Source organism: Myotis daubentonii, chromosome 2 (genome assembly GCF_963259705.1).
Source record: "Myotis daubentonii chromosome 2, mMyoDau2.1, whole genome shotgun sequence".
In the NCBI taxonomy this organism is placed as follows: Eukaryota; Metazoa; Chordata; class Mammalia; order Chiroptera; family Vespertilionidae; genus Myotis; species Myotis daubentonii.
In genome coordinates, this window is record NC_081841.1 from 5,984,793 (window position 1) to 6,009,777 (window position 24,985).

General features: G+C 50.8%; 2 protein-coding genes across 4 annotated transcripts in view; one reads left to right on the forward strand and one right to left on the reverse strand.

Annotated features, from left to right (window-relative positions):
• RPS19BP1 (ribosomal protein S19 binding protein 1) overlaps nucleotides 1–24,985 on the forward strand; it is a 519,247-nt gene that overhangs the window by 190,170 nt on the left and 304,092 nt on the right. The window lies entirely within an intron of this gene.
• GRAP2 (GRB2 related adaptor protein 2) overlaps nucleotides 2,944–24,985 on the reverse strand; it is a 69,331-nt gene continuing 47,289 nt past the window's right edge. For 2 of the 3 annotated variants that reach the window (XM_059681474.1, XM_059681475.1), the window contains 6 exons: nucleotides 20,925–21,016; nucleotides 15,615–15,734; nucleotides 10,145–10,313; nucleotides 7,800–7,988; nucleotides 5,781–5,909; nucleotides 2,944–5,201 (listed from right to left, as the gene is read on the reverse strand). In XM_059681474.1, coding sequence (XP_059537457.1) covers nucleotides 5,022–5,201; nucleotides 5,781–5,909; nucleotides 7,800–7,988; nucleotides 10,145–10,313; nucleotides 15,615–15,734; nucleotides 20,925–21,016 — 879 coding nt within the window. In that variant the 3' untranslated portion in view covers nucleotides 2,944–5,021. Of the gene's footprint in view, nucleotides 5,202–5,780; nucleotides 5,910–7,799; nucleotides 7,989–10,144; nucleotides 10,314–15,614; nucleotides 15,735–20,924; nucleotides 21,017–24,985 lie in introns of those variants that run through there. The other variant, XM_059681476.1, reaches the window with a different exon arrangement.

Sequence of the window (24,985 nt, forward strand, 5' to 3'; positions counted from 1 at the left end):
CTGGTAAGGAAACTCAGGCCCCGAGGGATGAAGAGACGTCCCTAAGGCCCAGTGACCCAGAGGGAGTGAGGGCAGAATCCAGGCTGCGGAAGTCCTGGCCACACTCCCATTCCCCTGCACGCCCCATCTCATCTGGATTTGCCATGGTAACCAAACCTCCTTCAGCGTGGGAAGCAAAGGCTGACTAGCGGTTACCTAGCAACTCCCCATAACCAGGTCAGACGGAGCAGGGGGAGGGAGGCGCCCCCCGCTGCGCACCCTGGGGAGTTCCGACCTGTTGAGATGGAATTGCCCACATCAGAATGTGCTCACAAATGACCCTGGGTGGAGCCATACCTGGAAGAACCTGCGCTGCCGAGGCTCAGTGAGTTGCTGGGATTTATGACACGGATCAGGCTGGCTGGGGCCTCTGTCCCCACGGCAGACACAGGGCCTCATTATGTACGGCCTGCCCTCTGTGAATAGCTCGGAACCTGACCCCACTGACGTGCTGGCTTCATCTGCATGTGGAAATCCATAGAGGAGGGTGGATGGAAGGGTGAGTGTGTGTGAGACACAGACGCTGTGTGTGCAGTGTGTGTGTGTGTGTGTGTGTCTGTCTACATAGGCATTTTGACTTAGAGGGGAAAAGCTGGGGAGCCGTGCTCCCTCACACTGCCATCTTGTTCCTTAACTATCTCGAGAAATGTTATGGAATGGTCTGGTCATGTAAGATACGAATTTTTTACTATTCCCTGTAGATTGGGTCTTGACAGCCACTGCCCACCTCATTCATTAAACAAATATTTATTGAGCCTCTGTATGCCATGCACAGTGCTAGATGCTGGGCAGACAACAGTTTACAAAACAGAGATGACTCCTGCCCCCAGGGAGCTTACAGTCTATTTAATAGTCACACAAGCCAGTCTAGTGCCGTCATCTAGTGCTACTCAGGCAAAGCACCGGCAACCGCGAGGCGGTCTAATGCAGGGGGACGTTCCCCGCCCACCGGCCCTATAAGGCCCCAAAAATCGTTTGGTCTGGCCCTGCCATGGCATTAGGGGTGAGTTAATTAAATGTCTGACCAAATATAGCAGGCTAATTTTTAAGTTGATGATTTTGTAAGGCCGCGAAAGATGTTGTAAATATCCAAATGGCCCCTGGCAGGAATAAGGTTCCCCACCCTGGTAGTGGGAAGGATGGTTTTAGATTAGGGGCCAGAAAATAACAATTTGCGAAAGTGACACTTAAACCAAGACCTGAAGATGCATAGCAATTAGCCAGGCGAAGAACAGGGGATGCATTCCAGGTAGAGGGAACAGTGGGTGCAAAGGACGTGGGGACAACTCCTTGGCCATCTGGAGGCTGAGTGAAGGCCAGTGGGGCAGGAGCATGAGGGCAAGGAGGGGAGAGGCACCGATGGGGACTGGGGAGGGAGGCAGGGGCCAGGCCTCACAGGGCCACACTACGACTCTGCATTTTAACCCAAGTGCGAGGGGCAAGGGAGTGATGCAATCAGATTCCTGGTTTACAGACTGCTCTGTGTGGAGGAGGGCGTAGGAGCGAGAGGGCAGCAGGGAGAAAGGTGAGGTTGGTTCTGTTGCCTCAGGGAGAGATGTTGCTGGCATGGCTGTGGACATGGAGAGAAGTGAAGGAACCTGAGCAGTATTTAAAAAAAGAATTGACATGATGTTTTTCGCGTGCCCTTGCCTTGCTAGAGCTAGGCCGAACTGTCGACTTCAGACAGACAAATGGCAGATGTTGTGGCCGGACCCATCTGCCTCCCGTGCGGCCTGGTTTGCTTCGGGCTGGCTCAGATCTAAGGCTGTCACACGGGCCACTCCCTGCCTCCCAGCGGGCCCACACCTGACGGTGGGAATCCATTTTGTTTAAAGATTTCCTGAGAAAGCTTTCACAACGTGTTCGGTAACCTCTGCTCATGTTTAAAATAATTATTATTCGGAAATCCCAGTTTGTACTTCACCTGAATGCCCCTGCCCCTAAAATTTCCTGACTCTTGATGGAGATAAAGATGCTATAATAATAATACATCACCTGGGCAGCCAAATATGACGTCATAATGACAGTTCTGAATCATGTCTCTCTGTCCCACAGCCCAAGCGACTTACTTGTTAGCAACAAAGAAAGATGCCCCAATGTCCCTGGAAAAGGGATCCAAGCAGCTGTTTAGCTCACTGCAAGTCCTCTGCCCTTGTGCGCAAAGTGTGGTCCGTGGCCCTGCAACGGAACTTCTGAGACTGGTCGAAAGGCAGGATTGAGTCAGGGCCTGCATTTTAACACACTCCCCAGGCAACTCACAGGCACATTTATTTGGAGAAGCACCAGCCTTAGGTCACCCCAGGGCCGTCTAAACGTGGGTGGGCAGGGCGGGGGCCAGGCGTTTAAACGCAGCGAGCCTCGGCACGCCGGACGCGGTTGCCGTTGGTGAAACTCAACTGGTCCGACAGGAACTGGGTTTTCGCTGGAAGTTCCCTGCTCCCAAGTCCCACGGGCATTGCAGCCGGACTCAGAGACAGCGTGCCGTTTCCTGGTTCTGCGGCCCCGAGACACACTGGTGGGCGAGCCCTGGGGCCGAGATGCTATCGGGTGGACGCACTCGCAGGCGCTCCCCCAGCCGGCATCAGGGCCCAGGAGGGTCAGCCTCCCTCCCCCGGCGTGGATGCTGTGGGCCTCGTCCCCTTAGCTTGGTCCCTAAGGCCCTTGTTCTCTGGGTGGCCAGGGTGGCACCTTCCTTCTGAACTGAGCCATGTAGTGAGCAGGCTATTTTGGCACCTCAGTTAAAATGACTCCCACAGTGGCCTCTGGTGGAAGAGAAGGTCCGGTCCCAGGGGTTCTGAAAGCTCTGCCCACACTGTGCGGTCAGCCTCTGCGGGCTAAGGACTCCTGCGCCGTGTGTGTGTGTGTGTGTGTGTGTGTGTGTGTGTGTGTGTGTGTGTCTGTCTCTCTCTCTCTCTCTCTCTCTCTCTCTCTCTCACTAGGCACAGCCCCGCAAAACAAGGGCCCTTGTCTTATTATCGCTTTCTTGAAAAGTGTTTCAAGGCACGAAATCCAGGCCAGAACCAAATCCTCTCACTCCGTCCTCACTGGGGCTGACCCTCACATAATCAGACAGACAGACCCCGTTTGTGGGCTGTTTAAAGCATATGGGTTGTAAATACTGTACAGACATTAATTCTGGCTTTTATTTTCCATAACGTGTTCACATTGCCTCGCACCAAAAAGCTGATCGAGTCCCCTTTGCCTCTGCTCTGTCTTCATTCCTGTGGTGCTTTGCCCCTACCTGCTGGCGTTCATCTCTCTGCTCCAATTCCTCCTCCCACCTGCCTCCGCCCTCCTCCCGAGCCGAGCCTGCTGACTCCAGCGTCTTCCTGGCCTGTCCCACTTAACCTCTTGCTCCCTCCCCTCCCTCTGCGCCTCTCACACGGCTCCTTCATCTTGTGAAACGTCTTCGCTACTTTTTCCTTCCTGTGCTTTCATTTTCAGAGGCTACAAGACACCCCTCACTCACACTCACCTCCCCCCGCTTCTCTCAGGCGACTTTCTCTCCCCTCCCGCGACCCACCACGGAGTCCCTTCTTGTCCTGTTTTTCTCTAAAGGTGTCGTGGGGAATCAGAGACTCGTAGAATTCAGGGCTAAAGGGACATAGCCCACATTACACTGACAGTTACTTCTGAGTCGCAAACTCTTTCTTCTGCTTATATCACCTTCAATGATGGTTGTCCCTGTCCCTCCTTAGAGCAGCGAGGACGAAGGAAGAAGAAACAGACCCCCACTCACCCCACATGCCCCTCACTAACACACTCAACCCAACCCTTTCTTCACACGCACAACCTTCTAGGTGCCCTGATGCAGAGCTGTGCTCCCAGCTACCCGAGGACACTGAGCGCCCTTCCCCAGGGCCCCTGTTCCTCAGCCTGGCTGGTCTGTTTCATGCCCAGGGGTGGGTCCTGGGAGACACAGTCGACTTTGAGGTGCTGAGGAGACACGGTGGGGGGTTCCTTTCCCCAGGTGCGGCTCTTGGTGGAGGGAAGGTGCCAGCCCAGGTCCAATGGTCAGGGGAACAGAAAGCTCATCTGAAAGCCAGGCCCCACCCAGGGTCATGTTCAACCAACCAATTAGCCAATCACTAGTCAGTGCTCTTGTGGCGTGGGCTTCTGTCTGTGCCGCTGGGCAAGGCATCTTCAAAAGGCAGAAAACAAGAGAGAAAACAGAGTCCCAAAGAGACACCCTGTAGCCACAGAACAATGACTCTCCCGCCCGGCATGCTCGGCCAGGGCTCCTCCGAGCACTTTACAGAAGCTAGGGTGCTGCTTTCTTAGAAGCCAGGGACACAGAGCTCACCCCCAGGTTCGCCCCTGGGAGACCTGTGCAAGTCCCTTCACTTCCCTGTGCGTGGCCCTCACGGTGTCCCCGTGTCTCCACGCCAGCCACAGGACGGGGAGCAGCCCCTGAAGGAGAGGAAGGTGCCGGCCTTGCCCAGGCCTCACACCCAGCTGCTCTACCTCAGACTTGAGCAGCTGCACCCTAATTCTCAACCCAGCACGCTCTCCCTGGGAGAGCAGGAGGGAGGCCGCCCTGCAAACCCTCGGGGTGAGTCGGGCGTGCAGGTGAGCCAGAACATGCCCCGCTGAGTCCTGCCCCACCTGCAGTTCTGCGTCCAGCTCCGGGTGTGGATATCTGCTCAGCTCCTTGAAATTCCCAAGACCAGGGCGAAGTGGTGCCATCTTTAGGAGAGGAAGGATTTCCGTTTCCCTGCCCCCTCCTCCCCCAAGCGCCCCGACCTCCAGCACATGCCTTGCAGGGGGCAGAAAAACAAGTATGAATATAAGCTTCCACCTGAGTTCCTTTCATATCAACTCATTAACCAACTAAATTGCCAATAAATTACTATTACAAATGTGTGTGCCCATAGGCATATGTGTGTGTGTGCACGCGCGCACGCGTGTATGCAGTTCCAGCCTTTCCTCCTTGCTTCCTCTGCAGGCAGCTCAGACACAGCCTCCGACCCCGGAGACGGGCTTCACCGGATCATGGGCGCCACATAGTTGGCAGGGAAGAGGCCCAGCTTGTTGTGCAGGCGGCCCGTCCACCAGGACGGGTTGGAGCTGTCCAGGACCTCGACCACCTCTCCGGAGCGGAATCCCAGCTCGTCATCCTCCAGGGCCTCGAAGTCGTACAGCGCCTGGGCCCACCGCACTCGCTGTTGGGGGAAATCAGGGGCGGGGGGGGGGGGGTGTCCTGCTGAGTTGGGGCGGCCTCAGAGCCACTGTCACACAGACGGGAATCTGCTGGCTTTGACACCCAGGCTAAGTCCTCGGTGAGCAGCCTGCCCTGAAGGCTGACGTTGCCTCTCCGGAGACAGTTCACCGCCGCTGCGACGGAAAGCAGATGCGGGCTGCAAGGCCCTGAGCTCCAAGTCACCAGAGTCATTGTCGAGGCTCAGGACTTGGGCTGACAGAGTCTCCAAGGCCCCAAGAGAATCCTTGAGGACGACCCCCTACGTCAACAGGTGCTCTTTCTACTTTGTTCACGTGACAAATAGAATGGCAGTGCCCAAATGGGCATCTCCCTCCACCAGAACCAGAGCCAAGAAATGGGAGGAGGACGGGGCAAGGCTGACGGCCAGCCCCACCGGAACACTCCCCCCATGGTCACTATTTGGGTTCCCACTACCTCTATTTGAGCTCAGTGCAGTTTGGCATCTTTCCTGGAGAACCAACCGTTTCTCTAATTGCCTATCTTACCTCCTCCATTGGGCCCAGAGGGAAAGTTCACGTACCCCGGCCACCTGGAGTTGCACTGGGTCTGTGTGTCTCCGGTGCATGAGGGTGGTATTCATTTCGCTGCCCATGCCCATGCCCATGCCACAGTGGCCGTCGTTTATGTCAAGGCTGCCTCCACGGCGCTCCTAGAAACAGATGCAAGAGAGGAGCTGTCATCACGCCTCCAGAGCGCCCCTCACTGTCTTCCCCAGTGCCTCGCTCGGATAAACACGGCCAGGGTTCCAGTAATACTTGCTGATGATGGCAATAAACCCTATAGATGATGGTGAGAGGGGGAGGGATGACAAAGGTACCTAAGATTATGAAGACAAAGATGATGGCAGGCCCCCTTTATTCAATCAAGAAATGCGTATCAGGCCCCTACCATGTACTTCATACTGTTCTAAGCAATGGGGATACGTAGCTGGAAAGAGAAGGTCCCTTGCCTTCACGGGGCATCAGTCCCGAGGAGAAATCATGCACATTTAAGTGATAAGTGAGCAGGGAGACGAATGTCTAAGTCTGCCTGGGTAATCAGGGAGGGCTTCATAGAGGAAGTGATGCTTGAATTCCAACTTAGAGGGGAGCGCCAGGAAAGAGCATTTGAGGCAGAGGGGACAGCATATAAAAAGCCTCAAAGGCATGAAAGAAGATACAATGGGCCATTCCGGTAACTAAAGGTAGTGGAGCACTGCTGAAATGTGTGTTTGTGTGGGGAGCAGAGGGAGGTAGCAGGAGAGAGGCTGGGGGAACAGATATGCGCAGCTCACAAAGGACTCTGTGCCTGGCTAAGGAATTTAGGAACGATGTTATCTGGCAGTATTGTCCATCTCGGTAAGCCGCCTCAAACCCCATCTGGATAAGGCGGGGAGAAGTAAATAAATAAGTAAGTAAGTAAGGCTCCACGGCAGGTGTTAATCCGTCTTTCTTGTAGATCGCCACAGCCAGGTGGGTAAGGGACGTGAACAGATTTGAAATTGTGCTGATAGAAAAATGAAGCAATTGTTCCCTGAGTCCTTGGGGTAAGAAAGAGTGTGAGTGTGAGCGTGTGTGTGTGTGTCTGTGTGTGAGTGTGAGCGCGTGTGTGTGTGTGTGAATGTGTGTGTGTGTGAGCGTGTGTGTGTGTGTGAGCGTGTGTGTGTGAATGTGTGTGTGTGTGAGCGTGTGTGTGTGTGTGTGAGCGTGTGTGTGTGTGTGAGCGTGTGTGTGTGTGTGAGCGTGTGTGTGTGTGTGTGTGAGTGTGTGTGTGAATGTGTGTGTGTGTGTGAGCGTGTGTGCGTGTGAGCGTGTGTGTGCGTGTGTGTGTGTGTGTGTGAGTGTGTGTGTGAATATGTGTGTGTGTGTGTGTCTGTGTGAGCGTGTGTGTGTGTGTGTGGGTGTGAATGTGTGTGTGTGTGTGAGCGTGTGTGTGTGTGTGTGTGTGTGTGAATGTGTGTGTGTATGTGTGTGTGTGTGTGTGTGTTCAGGCAGGGAGCAGTTTGATTCACACAGGCTTCTTTGCCAAAGCAGTTTCCATATCATATTTCTACCACCTGGGGCCCCAGCATCATCATCATCCCCTCCCCCTCCCCCTCCTCCTCCTTTTTTTTAAAAAAATATGTTTTTATTGATTTCAGAAAGGAAGGGAGAGGAAGAGAGAGATAGAAACATCAATGATGAGAGAGAATCATTGATCAGCTGCCTCCTGCATGCCCCCCACTGGGGATCGAGCCCACAACCTGGGCATGTGCCCTTGACCGGAACTGAATCTGGGACCTTTCAGTCCACAGACCGATGCTCTATCCACTGAGCCAAACTGGCTCGGGCCCCAGCATCTTCTTTATGAACTTCGTGAGACCTGCTGAGGGGGGCCAGCCCAGCAGCCCCGGACCCCAGCAGAACCACGGCGTTTACTTGCTATGGCTGTTTCCAGCCTCACGGGAGGCTCTCACCCATAAGTGGCAGTGGGAACAAGGCGACCTGAGCCTCGGTGTGGGGGTGGGGGAGAGAAGGGCCTGCCCCCACCTCACTGTGCCCGCTCCATCCTTTCCAGATACCTGATGAAAGTGGTGATGCTGCAGGTGCCGCTGCTGCGCCGGCGGTGGGGCCGGGGGATACTGCGATGGAGGGGGCGGTGGGTGATCTGACAGCTTCCGGTTCATCGCAGGCCGGGTTTCTTCTCCCACAGCCCCACTGATATGTGGGCCTCCCTGAGGCCATCGGTCCAGGCTGTTGCCCCGGCGACCCTGGGAGAGAACAGAGATGATCCATCCTCCTCCCATGTCTCCTGGCTCTACCCCCCACTTCAGGCAGCTGTTGCCAGACTTTGCTCATGACAGCTCTGAGAAACTGCTGACAGGTTGGGGGGCATCTTAGAACCCATGGTTCAGACCTTCAGATTCTCTTTTTTGGGGGATGTCAGTTCTCTGGTTCACAGACTGACACTTTCCATATGGTCTCCATTTAGTCCATTCCTAGTGGGCTTGTTTTTTCTGTGTAATCAAGCTTAGATACTCTCTTTTTTATTCTGACACAAGGCCACCCCTCCTTATCGCATGTTGCTACAATGCTGGACATGCTACCCTCCAGAGAAGCTCTGCTATTGACTTTGCATGATTCTGAACTGTCTTTTATAGCCTGGTGATGAGACACAAACACAACCCTCTTGCAGCACCATGGAAACCAGGGCTGCACTGGGCATGCTGGGAGGAGCAAGGCCTTCTTGTTAAGGGTCTCCACCTCAGGAAGCAGAGGATGATTTTTATGTAACAAGTGTAGAGGGGTTTAGTGTATGCCAGGCAGTGTTCTAAGCACTTTGCAGATACGAACGCATTTAGTCCAGTTTAGGGCTGTTTCATGTGGCCTATTTCTGCATGCACATCCCAGTAAATTAATACGCCTGTCCGTTTCCTGGTTACAATAATTCACAAGGTCTTGGCTGACCTTTGTTTTTCTTTCTGAGCTTCTGTGTGCACTTGGTGGGAACACCCTTTTCTCCTTTGATTGTAACTTCTCAGGCTGAAAAGCAGCCAATTACTTGAAAGAGATGGTTTCCTTTGTTTCCCCACAGCATGTGTTGCTTTGAAAGTCTCAATGCCTTTTCAAAGAACCCATCCCTGGGATTTCAGCTACTCCAGTCAACACTTCTTCCGATAGCTCTCTCTTATGTTTTTTCCTTTGAAAAGCATTTTATAAATCGTGTGTGTGCCTGTGAATTTACTCGTGGAAGACAAGTTAGTATTTTCATTGCATCTGGACCAGAATCTGTGTCAAGTGCTCTAACTATATTTTCTCAATTAATCCTCATAACAGCCCATTCTGTACTCAGGTTTCTTTTTTGTTTTTTAAATGTGTGTGTGTTTTTAATCCTCATCCGAGGATATAGTTTTATTGATTTTAGAGAGAGGAAGAGGGGTAATGAGAGAGACAGACATTGATGTGAGGGAGAAACATTAATCAGTTGTCTCCCGTATGTGCTCCCAACTGGGGATCAAACCTGCAACCTGGGTATGTACCTTGACTAGGAATAGCACGCACAATCTTGTGGAGCACGGGATAACACTCCAACCAAGTGAGCCACTGGCCAGGGCAGAAAGATTTCTTAACTTGGCGAGGTCATAGGATAGCTAGTGATGAAATCTGGATTTAAAGCTGGGTCTGTCTGATGCATTTTCTCTGAAAACAATACCCTATTCCAAATTTTCCAAGAGCAAGAATTCCAGGACTATGCTAAGTACTATGAATCCTGTACTATGCTAAGTCTTCTACCCCAATGCCTCCTCTCCACCCCACATCCTGTCACAAAGCTCTAGCTCTGGGCCGAAACTGATGTAGTAATGTCGGTAACAAAATGACGGCATCCAGTAAGAGCGCACTGCACCGAGTGCGCGGTGTGGTTAGGCACGATGTACGGGGAGGGGACGCATTATCTTCTCACCTTCACAGCCATCCTAGGAGGTGGATATCACTGACATCCCCATTTCATGGATGAGGAAACTGAGGATCGGAGACCTTTCCAAAGTCACCTAGCTAGGGGTTTAAACTGAGATCTGACTTCGCAGTTATTCTACCTTTCAGAATCCTCAGAGGACCTGCCCATCAAATACATCGTCTTGGTGGTTCATGTAAGACTTCAGCTGCCTAAAATATCTAGATGGGCTGGGCCAGTGTGGCTCATTGGTTGAGAGTCGACCCATGAACCAGGAAGTCACGATTGATTTCCAGTCAAGGCACATGTCCGGTTGCAGGCTCAATTCCCAGTAGGGGACTTGTAGGAGGCAGCCAATCAATGATTCTCTTTCACACTGATGTTTCCATCCCTCTCTCCCTCTCCCATCCTTTCTCTGAAATCAATAAAAAAAATGTTAAAACACTTTTTTTTTCAATCCCGAGATGGGCTGACCTGGTCCTCTCGTGTCCTATCCCTCAGGAAGATCTGCTTCTGTTTGGAGATGGAAGTTGTCCTGTAGTAGTCCACCAGCTTGTTGAGGGATGGGAACTTCTCTGTCCATAGGAAGTAGTTACCCTTGCTGTCTCTCATGACCTTGAAGTGCTGAACATCATCCTCGTGCCTAGAGATCAAGGCAAATCCAAACTGTGTGTTACATGGTGACCGTGTCCCCGCCTTCGGGGTTGATGGCACCTGGGGATGCCAAGCGAGTGCTGTTAGGGCAGGACATGGAAATATGGGAGCTTGCTCATCACTAGGCAGGTGGGTTGGGCCAGTCAAGCCCTAGGAGGAAAGGGCTGTTCAGGACACAGGCTGCACTAGAGCAGAAGGCAATGTGTCTTCTGACACTGGAGTCGACCTTTGACAAGAAAAAATGTGTCGAGTGCTTTAAAGACTAAGAGGTCAAGGACCTTTTGACTATGTTTCTCTGAAATATGGCCACCCCTGAGAAATGTACTATGCTAAGGACTCTGCCAAGACTAAGAAGGGAGGGGTTCTCAAGCCCTTGCTACCTTTCCGTTATCAGAAATACCTTGAACCCGCTCCTTCAAGCCCACAGACTTGCTCTGGACAGTCAGACACTACCTTGAGAAATGTGTCATGCTTGGTCTCTACATCGGTCTCTTGGTCTTGCTTTAGTTTTGCATAAATAAGGTTGCAAAGCATTTTGAGCTTTTGGGAAAAGAAGTATTACATAGCATTGTAGAGTTTTCATGGGAACAGGCTTCAGAGATTGTTGATCCTTATGTCTCCATGTCACAGCTGAGGATGCTGAGGCTCCGAGAGATGGAGGGCCTTGGTCAAGGTCTCCGTGAATGAATGGCAGAGCTGAGGCAAGAACCCCGGGTCTCTGACTCCTGCCTGCCACACCATGTGCATATGCTAACTCCTTTAGATGGGCATTTTTTAACACCAGCTGGACTCACAGGGCAGGGGCACATTTGTAGCAGGGTGGAGAGACTGGATTTTATTCATCACAAAAGGGAGGACTGGACCTTTACTAATAGCTCCAAGTCGTTCTATTTAGGATATCAAGTTTATGTGTGAAATGGACACACATTTATATCTAAAAGTTAACTGATGTTAATAGTGCCAATCGCCTGATCCAGCAGAAAAATCAAGAATTTAGAGTGTCGGAGAGTAAAGCTACGTCTGAAGGATAGTGGCGCTTTCTTAGGGATGGAGTTAGTGGTCTGTGCCCAGAGGGGACAGGAATTCCGATCACCAGTATCATTTACATGCTGGGCTCTGCTCATGGGCAGGTGAACCCATGCGGTGACCTCTGCTTTGGCTGCTCTGGGGGGGGTAGCCAGCACTGTGCAACCGTGGCATGGCCGTTCACAGAAGTTTCCTTCCCTGTAATACCACATGGCTCAGCTCACAGTCATTAACCCTCACATCTGGGTGAAGAGGAGGGAATATCCTTGCGGTATATTATTCATCCGCCGCCTCTGGCCAAAGACCACAGAGTGAGAAACATTAACCCTTTCACTCTCATGAGCTGGGAGGGGGGATGCCAGGATTTTGGTGGAGAGAGTGTGTTCTGGGAGGGGCAGAGAAAAGGCTAAAGTCTAGTGTTTCAGCTGCTTATCAAATGCTAAGTGACAGAACTACAATTAGCTCTTAATTATCTGTGCCCATGACAGAAAGCAAATGTGTAAATAAATAAATAAAAATGACTTCGCTCTGGAATGCATTACCCTACTTTTCTGCAGAAGATGAGATCATGATTATGGTAATAATCACTGTTACAAAAGCTGCATTGCCTCAATAGCAGGGGAAGGCTCTGGCGGAAGGCAAGGCTGACTGCTTTATAGAATCTACTTCAATCAAGGAAATGTACTAGGAAGTCATAGCTCCGGGCTGAAGAGGCCAGAGCCAACTTCATGCCAACTACAGGCACCAGGAGGTGCCCTTCAGTCTGACAACTCACTTGGTCCATTCCATAATCGAGGCCCTTAAGAACTAGGTTAGGCTTGTAAGGTTTACTGACAGAGCAAAATTTCACTAAAAGATGTAACAAGCTTAGAATTGTGAGACATCAGTATTGGCCTGACCTAGAATATGCCGCTGTCCAAGCTGTGAAAAAGAGAGGAAAATTAAGAGTTTAAGCGAGACTGCAAGGGCAATGTGCACAAGCCCAAGCTATTTTTGAGCACTCGAGAGGCACATGCACATACAAATCATTGACCCATTATTTGTCAGCCCCTCCTCCCTAGTCCTTAAAATATCCATTCTTTCTAAATAGTACAGTGACCTCCGTTTATTAGCCGAGATTGGATTTACGTACCTAAAGCACTCAGGCCGCAGGCCTTTCACAATATACTGAATAATCCAGATCAGCATTTCCTGTCACCTAACTCGGCAGCAGGCTTCACGGTGCAGGCTGTCATGCTCCATGCTGCCATCAGCATGAATTATGCACTTTCACATGTGGTCACCAAGTCTGAAACGTGACTGCAACCCCAGACATGCTGACCACACGCCGTGTGTTCAGACGTGGGGCTCCCGGGTGTGGCGCTGCGTCACGCTTGTGCCTGGACTGAGTCACTTCCTCTGGGTGCTGAGCATTAGGGAGTTTGCTGTTCGTCTCCCCGCCCCCCCCCCCCCCCCCGCCACCCGCCTCGGCTCTGCCCTGCTGCCTCTGTTTTGTGCGGCCACCCCCCACTCCATATGTACCCATAGCGGTGACTAGAGGTTTTCATTTCTCTCCGACCCTGACTCAGACTTCCATGTGTAGTAAAAGGTTACAATTTAGATCTCAAGATGGATGTGGACAATTCTCCCCACTTCTCTCCACAAATACTCATCATGCACTGCCGGGGTCCTGCCCCAGCGGGTCCAGGGGTCCCCAAAGGTGTGGACGGAGTCGGCGAAGAAGGGATGACACGGGGACAGTGTTCAGTTGATCAGCAACCTAGCCAGGATCTCTAGCCCGGATCTCCAGCCAAGTTCTGGTCTGGATCTCCAGAGAGGTTCTGCTTCGGATCTCCAGCCAGGTTCTGTGGCCATGTTCCCTCGCTAGGTTCTCCAGCCAGGTTCTGTCCAGGCTCTCCAGTCAGGTTCAGTGTCCAGGTTCCAGTCAGGTTCTCCTGCCAATCTCTGTAGTCAGGTTCAGTCCAGGATCCCTTGCCATGTTCTCCCGCTAGGCTCTGTCTCTAGGCTCCGAGGCCAGTCCCTCTCCAGGATCCTCCGGCATGCTCTCTCCAGCGAAGTTCTTCTGTCTCTAGGCTCCGTGTAGGTTCTGTCTTCTTGATTCTGTTCTGAGTTCTGAGTGTTTCTGTCTTGTTACAACTGTATTTATACCAGTTGATTCAATCCTATCAATCTCTATTACAAAGGTTAGGGCGTTTCTTATCTCCATTCCAGGGAGAAAAGATTATGTAGTTTAAGCATGATTGTTCCTAGTTAAAGGGATTAATTACCCGCCTGGCACTTAGTTGAGGGGTTTTATTCCCTCCCTAACTTCAGGGGAAAATCCCTACCTGGGGATTCAACCTTTCTCGGAGAGGTGACTTTGGTTAAAACACAGTGCCAAGAAGGTGAGCAAACATATTAAGAACCGTATGCCATATATGCCAGGTCCCTTGAAACAGCAAGGATGGACCGGCTCCCGGCAAATTCCCCCTTTTTTATTTTTTAAAAGCAAGCATTAAAAAGAAAAACCTGAAACGCTCTCTTGTATCCATTTTAAGAGTAGGATTGGCGCTTTCCGCTATTACCTGAGTCCTGATCTATCATCCCAGGGAGAGCTTGCCAATCCTGCACTTTCCCGGGGTGGAAAGGCTGCAGTGGGGTTAAGGATAAGGCTCCTTGGGCCTACCTTCTCCCATGCCTCTACATTTACCTTTCTGGCACCTTTCCTTCCTCAGAAAAGCATGGACGTATTTCTTGTATAAAATGTTCTGTCTGGCTGGGAGTAACCTTAATTCCTCTGCTAACAAGCATATATGTTAAAAGATCAATACGGAGTCTTTTTTCTTTAGACTCAGTATGGCACATCTTCTTAATCTAAAGATCAATACAGAGTCTTCTTTCTTTGGACTCAGTATGGCACATCTTCTCAATCTAAGTTCTGTACTATCCACCTTCTTACCCTATTTATCCTCTATAGGGGGGTCTGTAGCACCCTGGTGGAGTCCTATCCGTCCCGAGTGTGGGGTTCTCAATGGGGGGGGGGGGCTTTACCTAAGGGAATCCTGTTCCAGGGGTTCCCAAAGGTGTGGACGGAGTCAGCGAAGACTATCCACCCTCTTCCTACGGTGGAGTCCGTTCCGTCCCGAGTGTGGGGGGGCTTACCTAAGGGGTCCCTGTTCGGGCGCCATATGCCGGGGTCCTGCCCCAGCGGGTCCAGGGGTCCCCAAAGGTGTGGACGGAGTCGGCGAAGAAGGGATGACACGGGGACAGTGTTCAGTTGATCAGCAACCTAGCCAGGATCTCTAGCCCGGATCTCCAGCCAAGTTCTGGTCTGGATCTCCAGAGAGGTTCTGCTTCGGATCTCCAGCCAGGTTCTGTGGCCATGTTCCCTCGCTAGGTTCTCCAGCCAGGTTCTGTCCAGGCTCTCCAGTCAGGTTCAGTGTCCAGGTTCCAGTCAGGTTCTCCTGCCAATCTCTGTAGTCAGGTTCAGTCCAGGATCCCTTGCCATGTTCTCCCGCTAGGCTCTGTCTCTAGGCTCCGAGGCCAGTCCCTCTCCAGGATCCTCCGGCATGCTCTCTCCAGCGAAGTTCTTCTGTCTCTAGGCTCCGTGTAGGTTCTGTCTTCTTGATTCTGTTCTGAGTTCTGAGTGTTTCTGTCTTGTTACAACTGTATTTATACCAGTTGATTCAATCCTATCAATCTCTATTACAAAGGTTAGGGCGTTTCTTATCTCCATTCCAGGGAGAAAAGATTATGTAGTTTAAGCATGATTGTTCCTAGTTAAAGGGATTAATTACCCGCCTGGCACTTAGTTGAGGGGTTTTATTCCCTCCCTAACTTCAGGGGAAAATCCCTACCTGGGGATTCAACCTTTCTCGGAGAGGTGACTTTGGTTAAAACACAGTGCCAAGAAGGTGAGCAAACATATTAAGAACCGTATGCCATATATGCCAGGTCCCTTGAAACAGCAAGGATGGACCGGCTCCCGGCAATGCACCACTGGGCACAAGGCACCGGTAAAGGCACAGAGATGAGGTGGATAAAAATCCCATCCTTCGGCAGCACCTGCGCTAGAGGGGGAGGCAGAGAAATGTGCGCATGCTTTTGCACAGACCAATGTGCCTAGGAGTTACATGCATGTGCCATGGGAAGCAAGGGGACAGCATCACAGTTGATAAGATGCCTGGGCCCCTTGGCCACCATGCTCCTGAGCAATAGGTCACATGCAAGAGGTCACTTCATGGCTTAGAGGTCCGGGTCAGGGCGGTGTCGGGGATGGCAGTACCTGACGGATATGGAGAAGTCCCCTGGGGAGCTCTGGCTGGCCCGGATGATGAAGAAACCAACCTCCTTGGCCATGAGTAAGTTCTCTGCCTGGTGTCGCGAGAGGCCTTCGTGAAACCATCTGCCGGGTGAGAAAACCACAGGATTTTGATGAGATGCCAGAGTGATAGGAGGGGGAAGTAGAAGGAGGGAGGCTGGGGACAGCAGCGGAGGAAGGAGAAAGAGGGGCCAGGCGCTCTGGAAGCCCAACAAACGTGCAGGCATGTTCAGGCACAGGAGTGAGTGTGCCCGCGACGCCCACTCTGTTCCCTCCAGGAGAAGCCCCTCCAGCTTGGAAAACCTGCATCATGGAAAGGTGCGGCTGCACCGAAGTGGGGCCTTGTGGGGAGTGGCTCGCTGGGGGCAGCCTCCGCTGGCAGCTGCGGAGGGAAGTTGCGAGGGAAGAACTGCAGGGACATCCCTGTGCCAGGCGGACAGGGACCCCTGCAAGCACTGGAGGCGGCCACCCGCAGAGCTGGGGAGGGCCTGGGCCTGGGCTCCCAGGCTGAGACCTCGGGGCCTGGAAGAAGAGTCGCAGCCCTGGCCCAGCTCTCGCTCAGTGCTCGGCCAAGGCTGCAAGGCACCGGGGAAGCCCTGCACATGCCCCTGGAAGTGAGCGAGGCTGGCAGCAGCCTGAGAACCACGTCTACAGAGTGAGCGAGGCCGGCAGCAGCCTGAGAACCACGTCTACAGAGCGGGCTCCTGGGCCTCCTCAATAATCCAGGCTGGAAATAACCTTTACTGTGGAAAAGGAGAAACCGAGGAGAAACTGCCCTTTCAGGGGGCAGCGAGGGTGGCGGCCTCGGAAGTGTCAGGCCGCCTGTCATCTATGGAAAAGGCCGCATTCCTAGTATTTTCGCTGTAAGCTATTTGCCGGAAACATCTTTGCCACAAGCCCTTTTGCTAATGGCCACAAGGCAATTTTGCAGTAAAAAAAGTTAAAATCACGACAAATAAATGAAAATAAAGTTAAAAAGGCTTCATTTGAATATAGTTGAAGTGTGTGTGGCTTCATGGCAGTGCTGCGCAGATAACGGATTTTATTTTGGGGATGTAGCTGAGCACTTGTCTTCGTTCTGTGGGAAATGTGGGTTCAACTCTGTGCCCGCACAGGGCCTCGCTTCTCTCCTCCAATTAGTGTGTTTGAACACAAGAAGCCCACCTTTGGGGCCAATCTTCCTCCTCTGGAAGAAATGCTATGCTAAGACCCCAACCACGTCTCCTCTCACTGTATCCAGGGGCCGGCAAACTTTTTGACTCGAGAGCCACAATGGGTTCTTAAACTGGACCGGAGGGCCGGAACAAAAGCATGGATAGAGTGTTTGTGTGAACTAATATAAATTCAAAGTAAACATCATTACATAAAAGGGTACGGTCTTTTTTTTTTTTTTTTAGTTTTATTCATTTCAAACGGGCCGGGTCCAGCCCGCGGGCCGTAGTTTGCCCACGGCTGGTATAGACCGTGAAGAGGGCTGGCTAAAACTCACAGACAGTATAGAAATGGGAGGAACTAGGAGAACTTGTCAATGGAGAAATGTAACAAAATGACAACTAGCTTAAATGCACTGTGTGTGGAAGGCAATTGATTGGTTCATCAATGGAGAAATGAAACCAAACAAACAAGCAAAAAAATCAAAATCAAACTGCCAAGCAATTATTTTCTTTTTTATGGCAGTTGATTGATTTGTCAATAAAGAAATGAGACCAGAAGAAAAAAACAATTGTCAACCAGTTATTTATCTTTTTTTTAACGGCAAAATTGCCTTCAGGCAATTAGTTAAATGGGGGAAATGTCTGTAGCAAAATGTCTACAGCAAGGACTCTACGCGGAAAGCACCCAGAACGGAAAGGGCCAAGCACCTCCACGGGCCAGGCAAACATGGCCACAGCCTCAGGAGGCGGCCAGACACCTCTCACCCACAGGAAAGCGAAACAAGTATTTGCCATCACTGGGCGGCCAAAGGTGGGACTGGGTCCCGTTGCTCCCAGGTGGGTGCCCTAATTGCTGCCACTGGAAGGCCAGTGTGTGAGTCCCTTTAAGGCAGCGGTTCTCAACCTGTGGGTCGCGACCCCTTTGGCAGTCGAATGACCCTTTCACAGGGGTCACCTAAGACCATCCTGCGTATCAGATATTTACATGACGATTCATAACAGTAGCAACATGACAGTTATGAAGTAGCAACGAAAATAATTTTATGGTTGGGTCACAACATGAGGAACTGTATTTAAAGGGCCAGAAGGTTGAGAACCACTGCCTTAAGGTGAATGTCCAGCAGGCACGGCGTGGGACGCCTTTAAAAGTGAGCAAGCCCTGTGCTCTCTAGAATTTAGGAATCCGAACAGACAGGGGTGGTAGGAGAATGTCCTTACTCCAGGACTGCAGGGGGCGGTGGGGGCGGCTCTGAGGGGCTGGAAGCAGAGGGTCTGCTGGTCACTTGCCTAGAGATCCTGCCCAGAGTATCTGCCACAAGCCCTGCAGGGGTTTGTATAGGAAACCGAATGGGGATGGGAACAAGAATGGGACACCTCCACAGCAGCCACGCCTCAAAGGAAATGTATCAGACGAGGCAGCAGGTAATGAGGGGATTGTTCAGAAAATACACACTCGTCCTCCGACTGGAATTTGTTGAGTGACACTTTTCAAGACTTGCAAAGCTGTCCACACACTACATATTAAATGAGTGGCCAGGGTTTCAATGTTACATATCATTCCAAAGCTATTCATTCATTCAATAGCTTTTATTGATAAGGGCTGGGCCAGCCCTGGCTGGGTAGCTCAGTGGGTTAGAGCGTCGTGCTGATATGCCAAGGTAGCCGGGTTGGATCCCCGGTCAGGGCACATCCAGGAATCAACCAATGAATGCATAAATATGTGGAACAACAAATCAATTTCTCTCTCTCTCTCTCTCTCTCTCTCAAAGCAATAATTCAAAAAAGTGCTGGGCCCTCTTCTGGGCACTGCGGATAAGTGGTGAGCAGAAGAGACCAAAACCCCTGCCCTCAGGGACCTTACGTCCTAGGGGCAGGGTGTACAGTAAACAACAGCATAGGTACAATAGGCCATGTGTCAGGGGAGGAGAAGAGCAGGAGACAGTGAAAATAAAGAGGAGGGGTGGGGAGTAGGGTACAGTATCTATACTAATAAAAGCCTATGTGGTCGTCACGCCCTCATGCTGTGATGCCCTCACACCATCACAATCCATCACCAGGAGGCTGCATGTACAGCGGGCGCACAGGTGGGCAGGACTGCGTGCGTGCGGGCGAGGTGCACGCGGGTGGGCGGGGACTTGACTCTGCAAGGCCCAGAGAGAGAGAGGGCGTGGCAGCCGCGGTGCACCGGAAGTCCGACCTCTACACAAGTGAGCTGCACAGGAAACACCTTTTCTGACCACTCATTGGCTAAGCTCATGATACGCCACTCGCAGTGTTCTTGGTACCTTGGGTAATAAGAATCCAAGAATGCGATCTAGGGTTTTTCCACCTCACTCCTAGAGGAAAAAATGAAGGTCCACTGCTGGAGGGGATAAGAAATGTCATATTCTTCCCTAGCCAGTTTGGCTTAGTGGATAGAGCCTCAGCCTGCAGACTGCAGGGTCCAGGTTCAATTGTGGTCAAGGGCATGTATCTAGGTTGCAGGCTCCTCCCTGGCCGGGGCCCAGGTCAGGACTCATGCAGGAGGCAACCAATCTAAGTGTCCCTCTCACATTGATGTTTCTCTCTGTCTTTCCTCTCTCTTCCATGCACTCTAAAAATCAATGGAAAAATATCCTCAGGTGCCTTCCCCTGATCATCCGGGTTGCCTCCCGTGGCTTAGGAGTGCGCATAAGCCGTCAGTAGGTCATCCTCTCAGGGCTCCTGGACTGTGAGAGGGGGCAGGCCGGGCTGAGGGACCCATGCATGAATTTTGTGCACCGGGCCACTAGTTTATAATACCCTGCCACGAGGGCCTCACTGGGAGGGCGTATTCTAAACTACAGGAGCTGGGGAAGATGAGGAGAAAGCAGCAAAGGGGACAGAGGAGGAGCAGTCAGGAGGAAGGATGTCCCAGAGCCAAATGAAGAGGGAGAAAAAAATCTAATTGTGCTGAGATAATGGCCAAGAATTGACCACCGGGACTGTATGTAGTTCACTGTGACCTTGATAAAAAGGGTTCGCAGGAGTGGAAGGATTCTAAAGAGAGCGGGAGTGAGGGAGTTAGAGATAATTAATATAAACAATTCCTTTGAAGAAGTGGAGTGGTAGCTGGAAGGGGATTTGGGATCCAGAGTTTTTTGTTTTGCTTTGGTTTGGGGCTGGGGATGGGAGAAATCGCAGCGTTGTTTGCTGATGGGATGACTGAACAGAGAGGGAAAGATAGTTGATGTGGGAGAGAGAGAGGAGAATTTTTGCTGGAAGCACAGACGGTTCTTTCCGAGCAGTGTCTAGGCGCAGTGGCAGGAGGTGGGTGGATGCAGTGAGTCAGGAGCGGGTGGAGTGGAGGGGCTTTTCTGGTGGCTTCCACTGTCCCAGTGACCCAGGAAGCAAGGCCCTGGGCTGAGACTGCGGTGGCGGAGGCACTGGAGGGCTGAGGAGCAGGGAGGGCATGATGTGGTTGGTCATCCAGAAGATGAAGGGCAGCACGGGGGGCCTGGTGGAGGCCAGTGGTCAGCACTGGTTCACAGGAGTGCTGCTGCACCTCCCCACTTTGGTTTTCTAGCAAACCTTTGCTCTTTGGCTAGTCCCTGCCGCTCAGACAAGATTAGCTTTCTATCTAACCCTTGTGGTCAGTTCTCGAGACAAATGAGATTCAATCTCAAATTTTCATTTCCTCTTTATGAAGGGAACTTCCCCTTCTCTCCCACTGACTTCTCTTTTTGGTGTGAGGGTGGTTTCAGGAAGGCAGGGAGCGGCCGCAGGCCTGCCTAGGGCCAGAGCTGTTTGGGATCCCTGACTGGGAGGGAGGGCTGGTTGGTTGGGAGATAATGGAGTGCTTTGAAGTAGCTGCTCTTGAAGTTCAATGGCCAACAGTGCCCCCAGTGGAATTCTTGGAAACCCTGTGATTACAATTATAGATGATTTTAGTTTATGAACTTTAAACAGGTGGTATAAAATTCAAAAGAGAATGCAGTGAAATGCAAATCTCCCTCCCACCCCTGGCCTTCAGCTGCGTGGTTCCCTCTCAAGGCAACCATTTTTGACAGTCTCTTGGTGTGCACGGATAATTTTAGTGACTGCTGAGCAGTAAGGGGAGTGTGTGTGGGTAGGCCCATCTCAGCAGGCTGGAAATACTTACTCAGGAAACTGGATGTCTATAAAATTCTTGGGCACGTATCCTTCTTGGCTCCCAAGCTCTGCCTTGAACCACTCCTCTTGGTTACTTAAGATCTACATGGAAGAGAATGAAGGACAAAGACACTGTAGGGAGGACACCAAGAAGCAAAAGAAAGGGGCTGTGGGGTGTGGGTTTAGAGAAAATAAATCAAAGAAACCACACAGCTGCCCGAGTGGGGGAGCAGCAAGGTTATCTTTGGGGTTTAGCTTTTCTTGACCCCAAGCTATTTCTGTCCATGAGTGCCACCTACACAGCTGACCCCACCATGGCGTGGCCTCCCAGACTCAGCACTCAGGGGCGTCCCAGAACCCCTTTCTCTTTCTAGTTTGGAAATTCATGTGCCCCAGACCTTAGCACCTAAGCTCATTGTCTGGGCTGATGGTAAGAAGGCAAGAGTGACTGCTCCATAATTTTTCTTCTCTGTCAGGTAACTAGGATCCTTTTAAAAATTTAATTTGTTCTAATTTTTTTTTTGAAACAAGCAGATTAAAATGTAAGTATCCAAGTGGGGCCAGCTTTGAAAACAGTAACTCTTTGTGTGCACACTCCATGTGGTTCACAAACAATTTGGGCATAACTCAAGATATCTAGAATGCCTTTTTAAAACTTGTTTTTATTTTATTTATTTTCTTTTTTTTATTTGCAAACCACATGTATTCTTGATATCTTAGCATCAAGACTATATAAAGAACTCTCAAAATGCAACGGTAATAAAGCCCAAACAATCCAAATAAAAAAAGAACAACAGACATAGACAGCCATTTCATTAAAGAGAATATACAGATGGCAATTAAGCACTTGAAAAGGTGTTCAATATTATTGGCCATTAGAGAAACACAAATTAAGATGACAATGAGCTATCACTACACACCTATCAGAATGGCTAACAGAAAAAGTAAAGATAATACCAAATACTGCCAAGGATGCAGAGAACTGGACCACTCACACATTGCTGGTGGGAATTAAACTTGCTTTTAGAGCCAGGTCACAGGCCAAACCAGAAGTCTTGCCTCGCTATGGCATGGTCCTCCCTTGACAGTGATCACAAATGTTATCACCTACCATGATTACACGTGATTGGCCTGATTTGGCTCTATGTGCCTTTTGGTTATTTCAGGAAACGTTTCACCATTAAAAGAGAAATATTTGCCCACAGCTCCCCTCTGAGAACGTTTCTGCAGTATGTGGCATAGACTCGAACAATAATTCAAAATGACGATGGCAGAGCAAGAAGGTGGAAAGAACCTTGATGATGCCACTGAGCCACGGAATCAGCCACCCAGGAGCCCGCCTACTTCTGGACTTTGGGTGAAAATTAATAAATCTTTGTTTAACAACTTTTAGTTTCTGTTTCTTGTAGCTGAGAGTGTGTTAACTGAGAGGAGTGCTATGATGGAGGGGAAAGCAGAGGACGGATAGGAAAGACTAGCTGGAGGAGGGGACATCTGGGCTGTCCAGGCAATGACAGGAGTTACGCAGGAGAAGTCTGATGTTGAAAGAACCACTTCTGGGATATGAGAAGGTGCAGTGCATTCTGGGAGCGAAATGCCCTAGTCTGGTGCGAGTTTAGGTCATTGTCCAGAGATAGAGAGAGGGGAAACCAGACACCCGGCCTCATGGTCCATGTTGACAATTTGAATATTTATCTTGACATTTATGGGAACCATTAAAGGATGAGCCATTAAAGCAGGGACATAACACAGTGAGAATTAGAGTTTCTAGTAAGAAAGAGTGCTGCCTCAGAGTGTGGAGACGGAGAGGAGAGGTGAAGTTGGGGAAGGAACTGCAGGAAGACTACTGCAGACATCCAGGCGAGAGACGGAGGGTATCTGGCCTACGAGGTGAGGACATATTTTAGAGGAATCAGGAAGCAAAATGGGCAGGATTTCATGACTGTTTGTGGAGCGAAGGGAGAATGGGGATTCTGGGAAGGCTCCGGATTTCTGGCTGGGGAGACCGAGTGGGTGGTGATGCCTTTACTAAAATAGAAAATACAGGAGGAGGAGCAGGTCTGAGGGGAAGCTCATGGGCCTCAGCTTGCGTGTGGGTGAGGCCAGGTTGCCTCTGGGACCATCTGAGGAGAAAGGCTCAGTGAGCAGAGGGAGACATGTGTCTGGACCCAGCAGCGAGGTTGGGATGTTCGAGTCACCAGAAAGTGGTGGAGTTGAAGCCACAGGTCCCCTGGATTTCTCTCTCCCAGAGACGAAAAGAGAATGAAAGGGAGCTAAGTAATTGAGAAGCAACGATGGCCTCTTTCTACTATCTCTCCCTGAGGTGGAGGGAAGGGGACAGCACGTCGAGTTTGGAATGAGAAGACCTGGTTTCTAGCTTGGCCCTGTCACTCACTGTGTGACCTTTGCTAAGTCAACTGACGATCCGAAATATGGGGACAGAAGCCCGGGCTAACGCCTCGATGTGAAGATCAGTTGAGCCCGTGCCTGGCCTTCCTTCAGAAGGGGTGTGCTGTTGTTCAAAATGTAATTCTGTGACATGTGATCTTCTCATGAGGGAGGACTCCAGCTCTGAAGGACACAGAAGGGTTTTGTAAGTTCTTTAAAGTGTTCTGTATGTATGTTTTGAGTTTAATCATTTGTTCTGAAGAAATAAAAGTGTGTCCCATAACTGAGTTCTAGAATTGCTGAGAAAAGAAAACTTTACAGTTTCTGACATCACATGTGGCTGTTAGTATCACTAGAGACATGTGGGGTGTGTATTCTGAGGAGTGTGGGGAGCAGAAAATCTAGGTCAGAAGAAGAACTAGGAACAGGCACCAGTGCTGGTGTTCACATAAAGGCATGAGGACGTTTCACGCGGGCCGTGTCCCCGGGTCTATGGTTTCGGAATGGTCTTATGGGAATTTGGAGTTTGGCCTGCGTGGCAAATGTCAAACAGGAGAGTGGGCAGGGATGAGGTGAAAGCGGCCATTTGGAAATTGGCTCTTCACGGTAAGAACCACATTTTGTGCTTAGTTCTCTGACCTGAAACTAGCTGTCATTTTAGTAATCGTGGCTCACACCCATCCACCTACTCCAGCGAATGAAAGATTATCGCTCGATGCCCGCCGCTTCTCCCCACCACCTGGCGTTCGGTCTGCCTGAGACTGTGTTCCCGGGGAGGTGAATTTCCAGCCTATTTTTGGTGTCTAGAATACAAGGTTTTAAAAAATCCATTTTCTGCAAAGAAGAGTATTTGGGGGGAGGTGGTTTCCTCCTGCCGTTGAGGGGCCCCAGACTTCCTGTGCTCATCTCTCCATCTACTTGGCTCCCCCCTATCTCTTGTCCCCATCACAGAAACCTGAGCAAGGAGTTCGGCCTGAACACGGGAGGGTTGACACTCCACTTTACTGTGTCTTAATTCTCATAACGCTGCCTACAGAGCACGCTGCTGGCTCCCTGCCTGACACTAAGTTAGATGTGGGAAGAGGACGAAATGTACAGTTGGGAGAATTTTAAAATTGTATGGAATTACTGCTCTTAGAGGCATAGCAGAAATTTGAAATATTGAAGAAGTTAATGACATAGGATTAACTTAGTGCTTTTAGGCCGTGGTTTTAGTAGGAAGAATTGAGGTGGAATTAGATGTACTACAGAAGCAGACAGTCAGACTGACAAATTCAACTGGTACTGGGTAGCTGCAGGTCCGAGGTTTGTGACACAAACACAAAACACCAGGCGCCCGGCTTTTCTTCCCCCCCCCCCCCCCCCATGCAAAAGCAAAGAGTCTTTATTCGAACTAGTTCGGCTCCCCGACCACACTCACCGATGCAACGGCAAGCCAAGTGTCAGAGAGAGAGCGGTGCCCAGCTTTTCAAATGCTTCTCTCACAGGAGAAGTGGGCTCAAGCCACCCGGCAGGAGTTCCCTGTTCACCATTCTGTGACCAGCATCTAGTGAGCACCTGCTGTTTGCACGTAGATACTGGGAATGCAGAGGTGAATAAGCTGGGGCCTTCGCCCTGCCTGGGGACTCACAGGCTGGAGGGGGTGGGTTGGTGGCAAGCTGGGCAGACATTTTTTGTACCTTC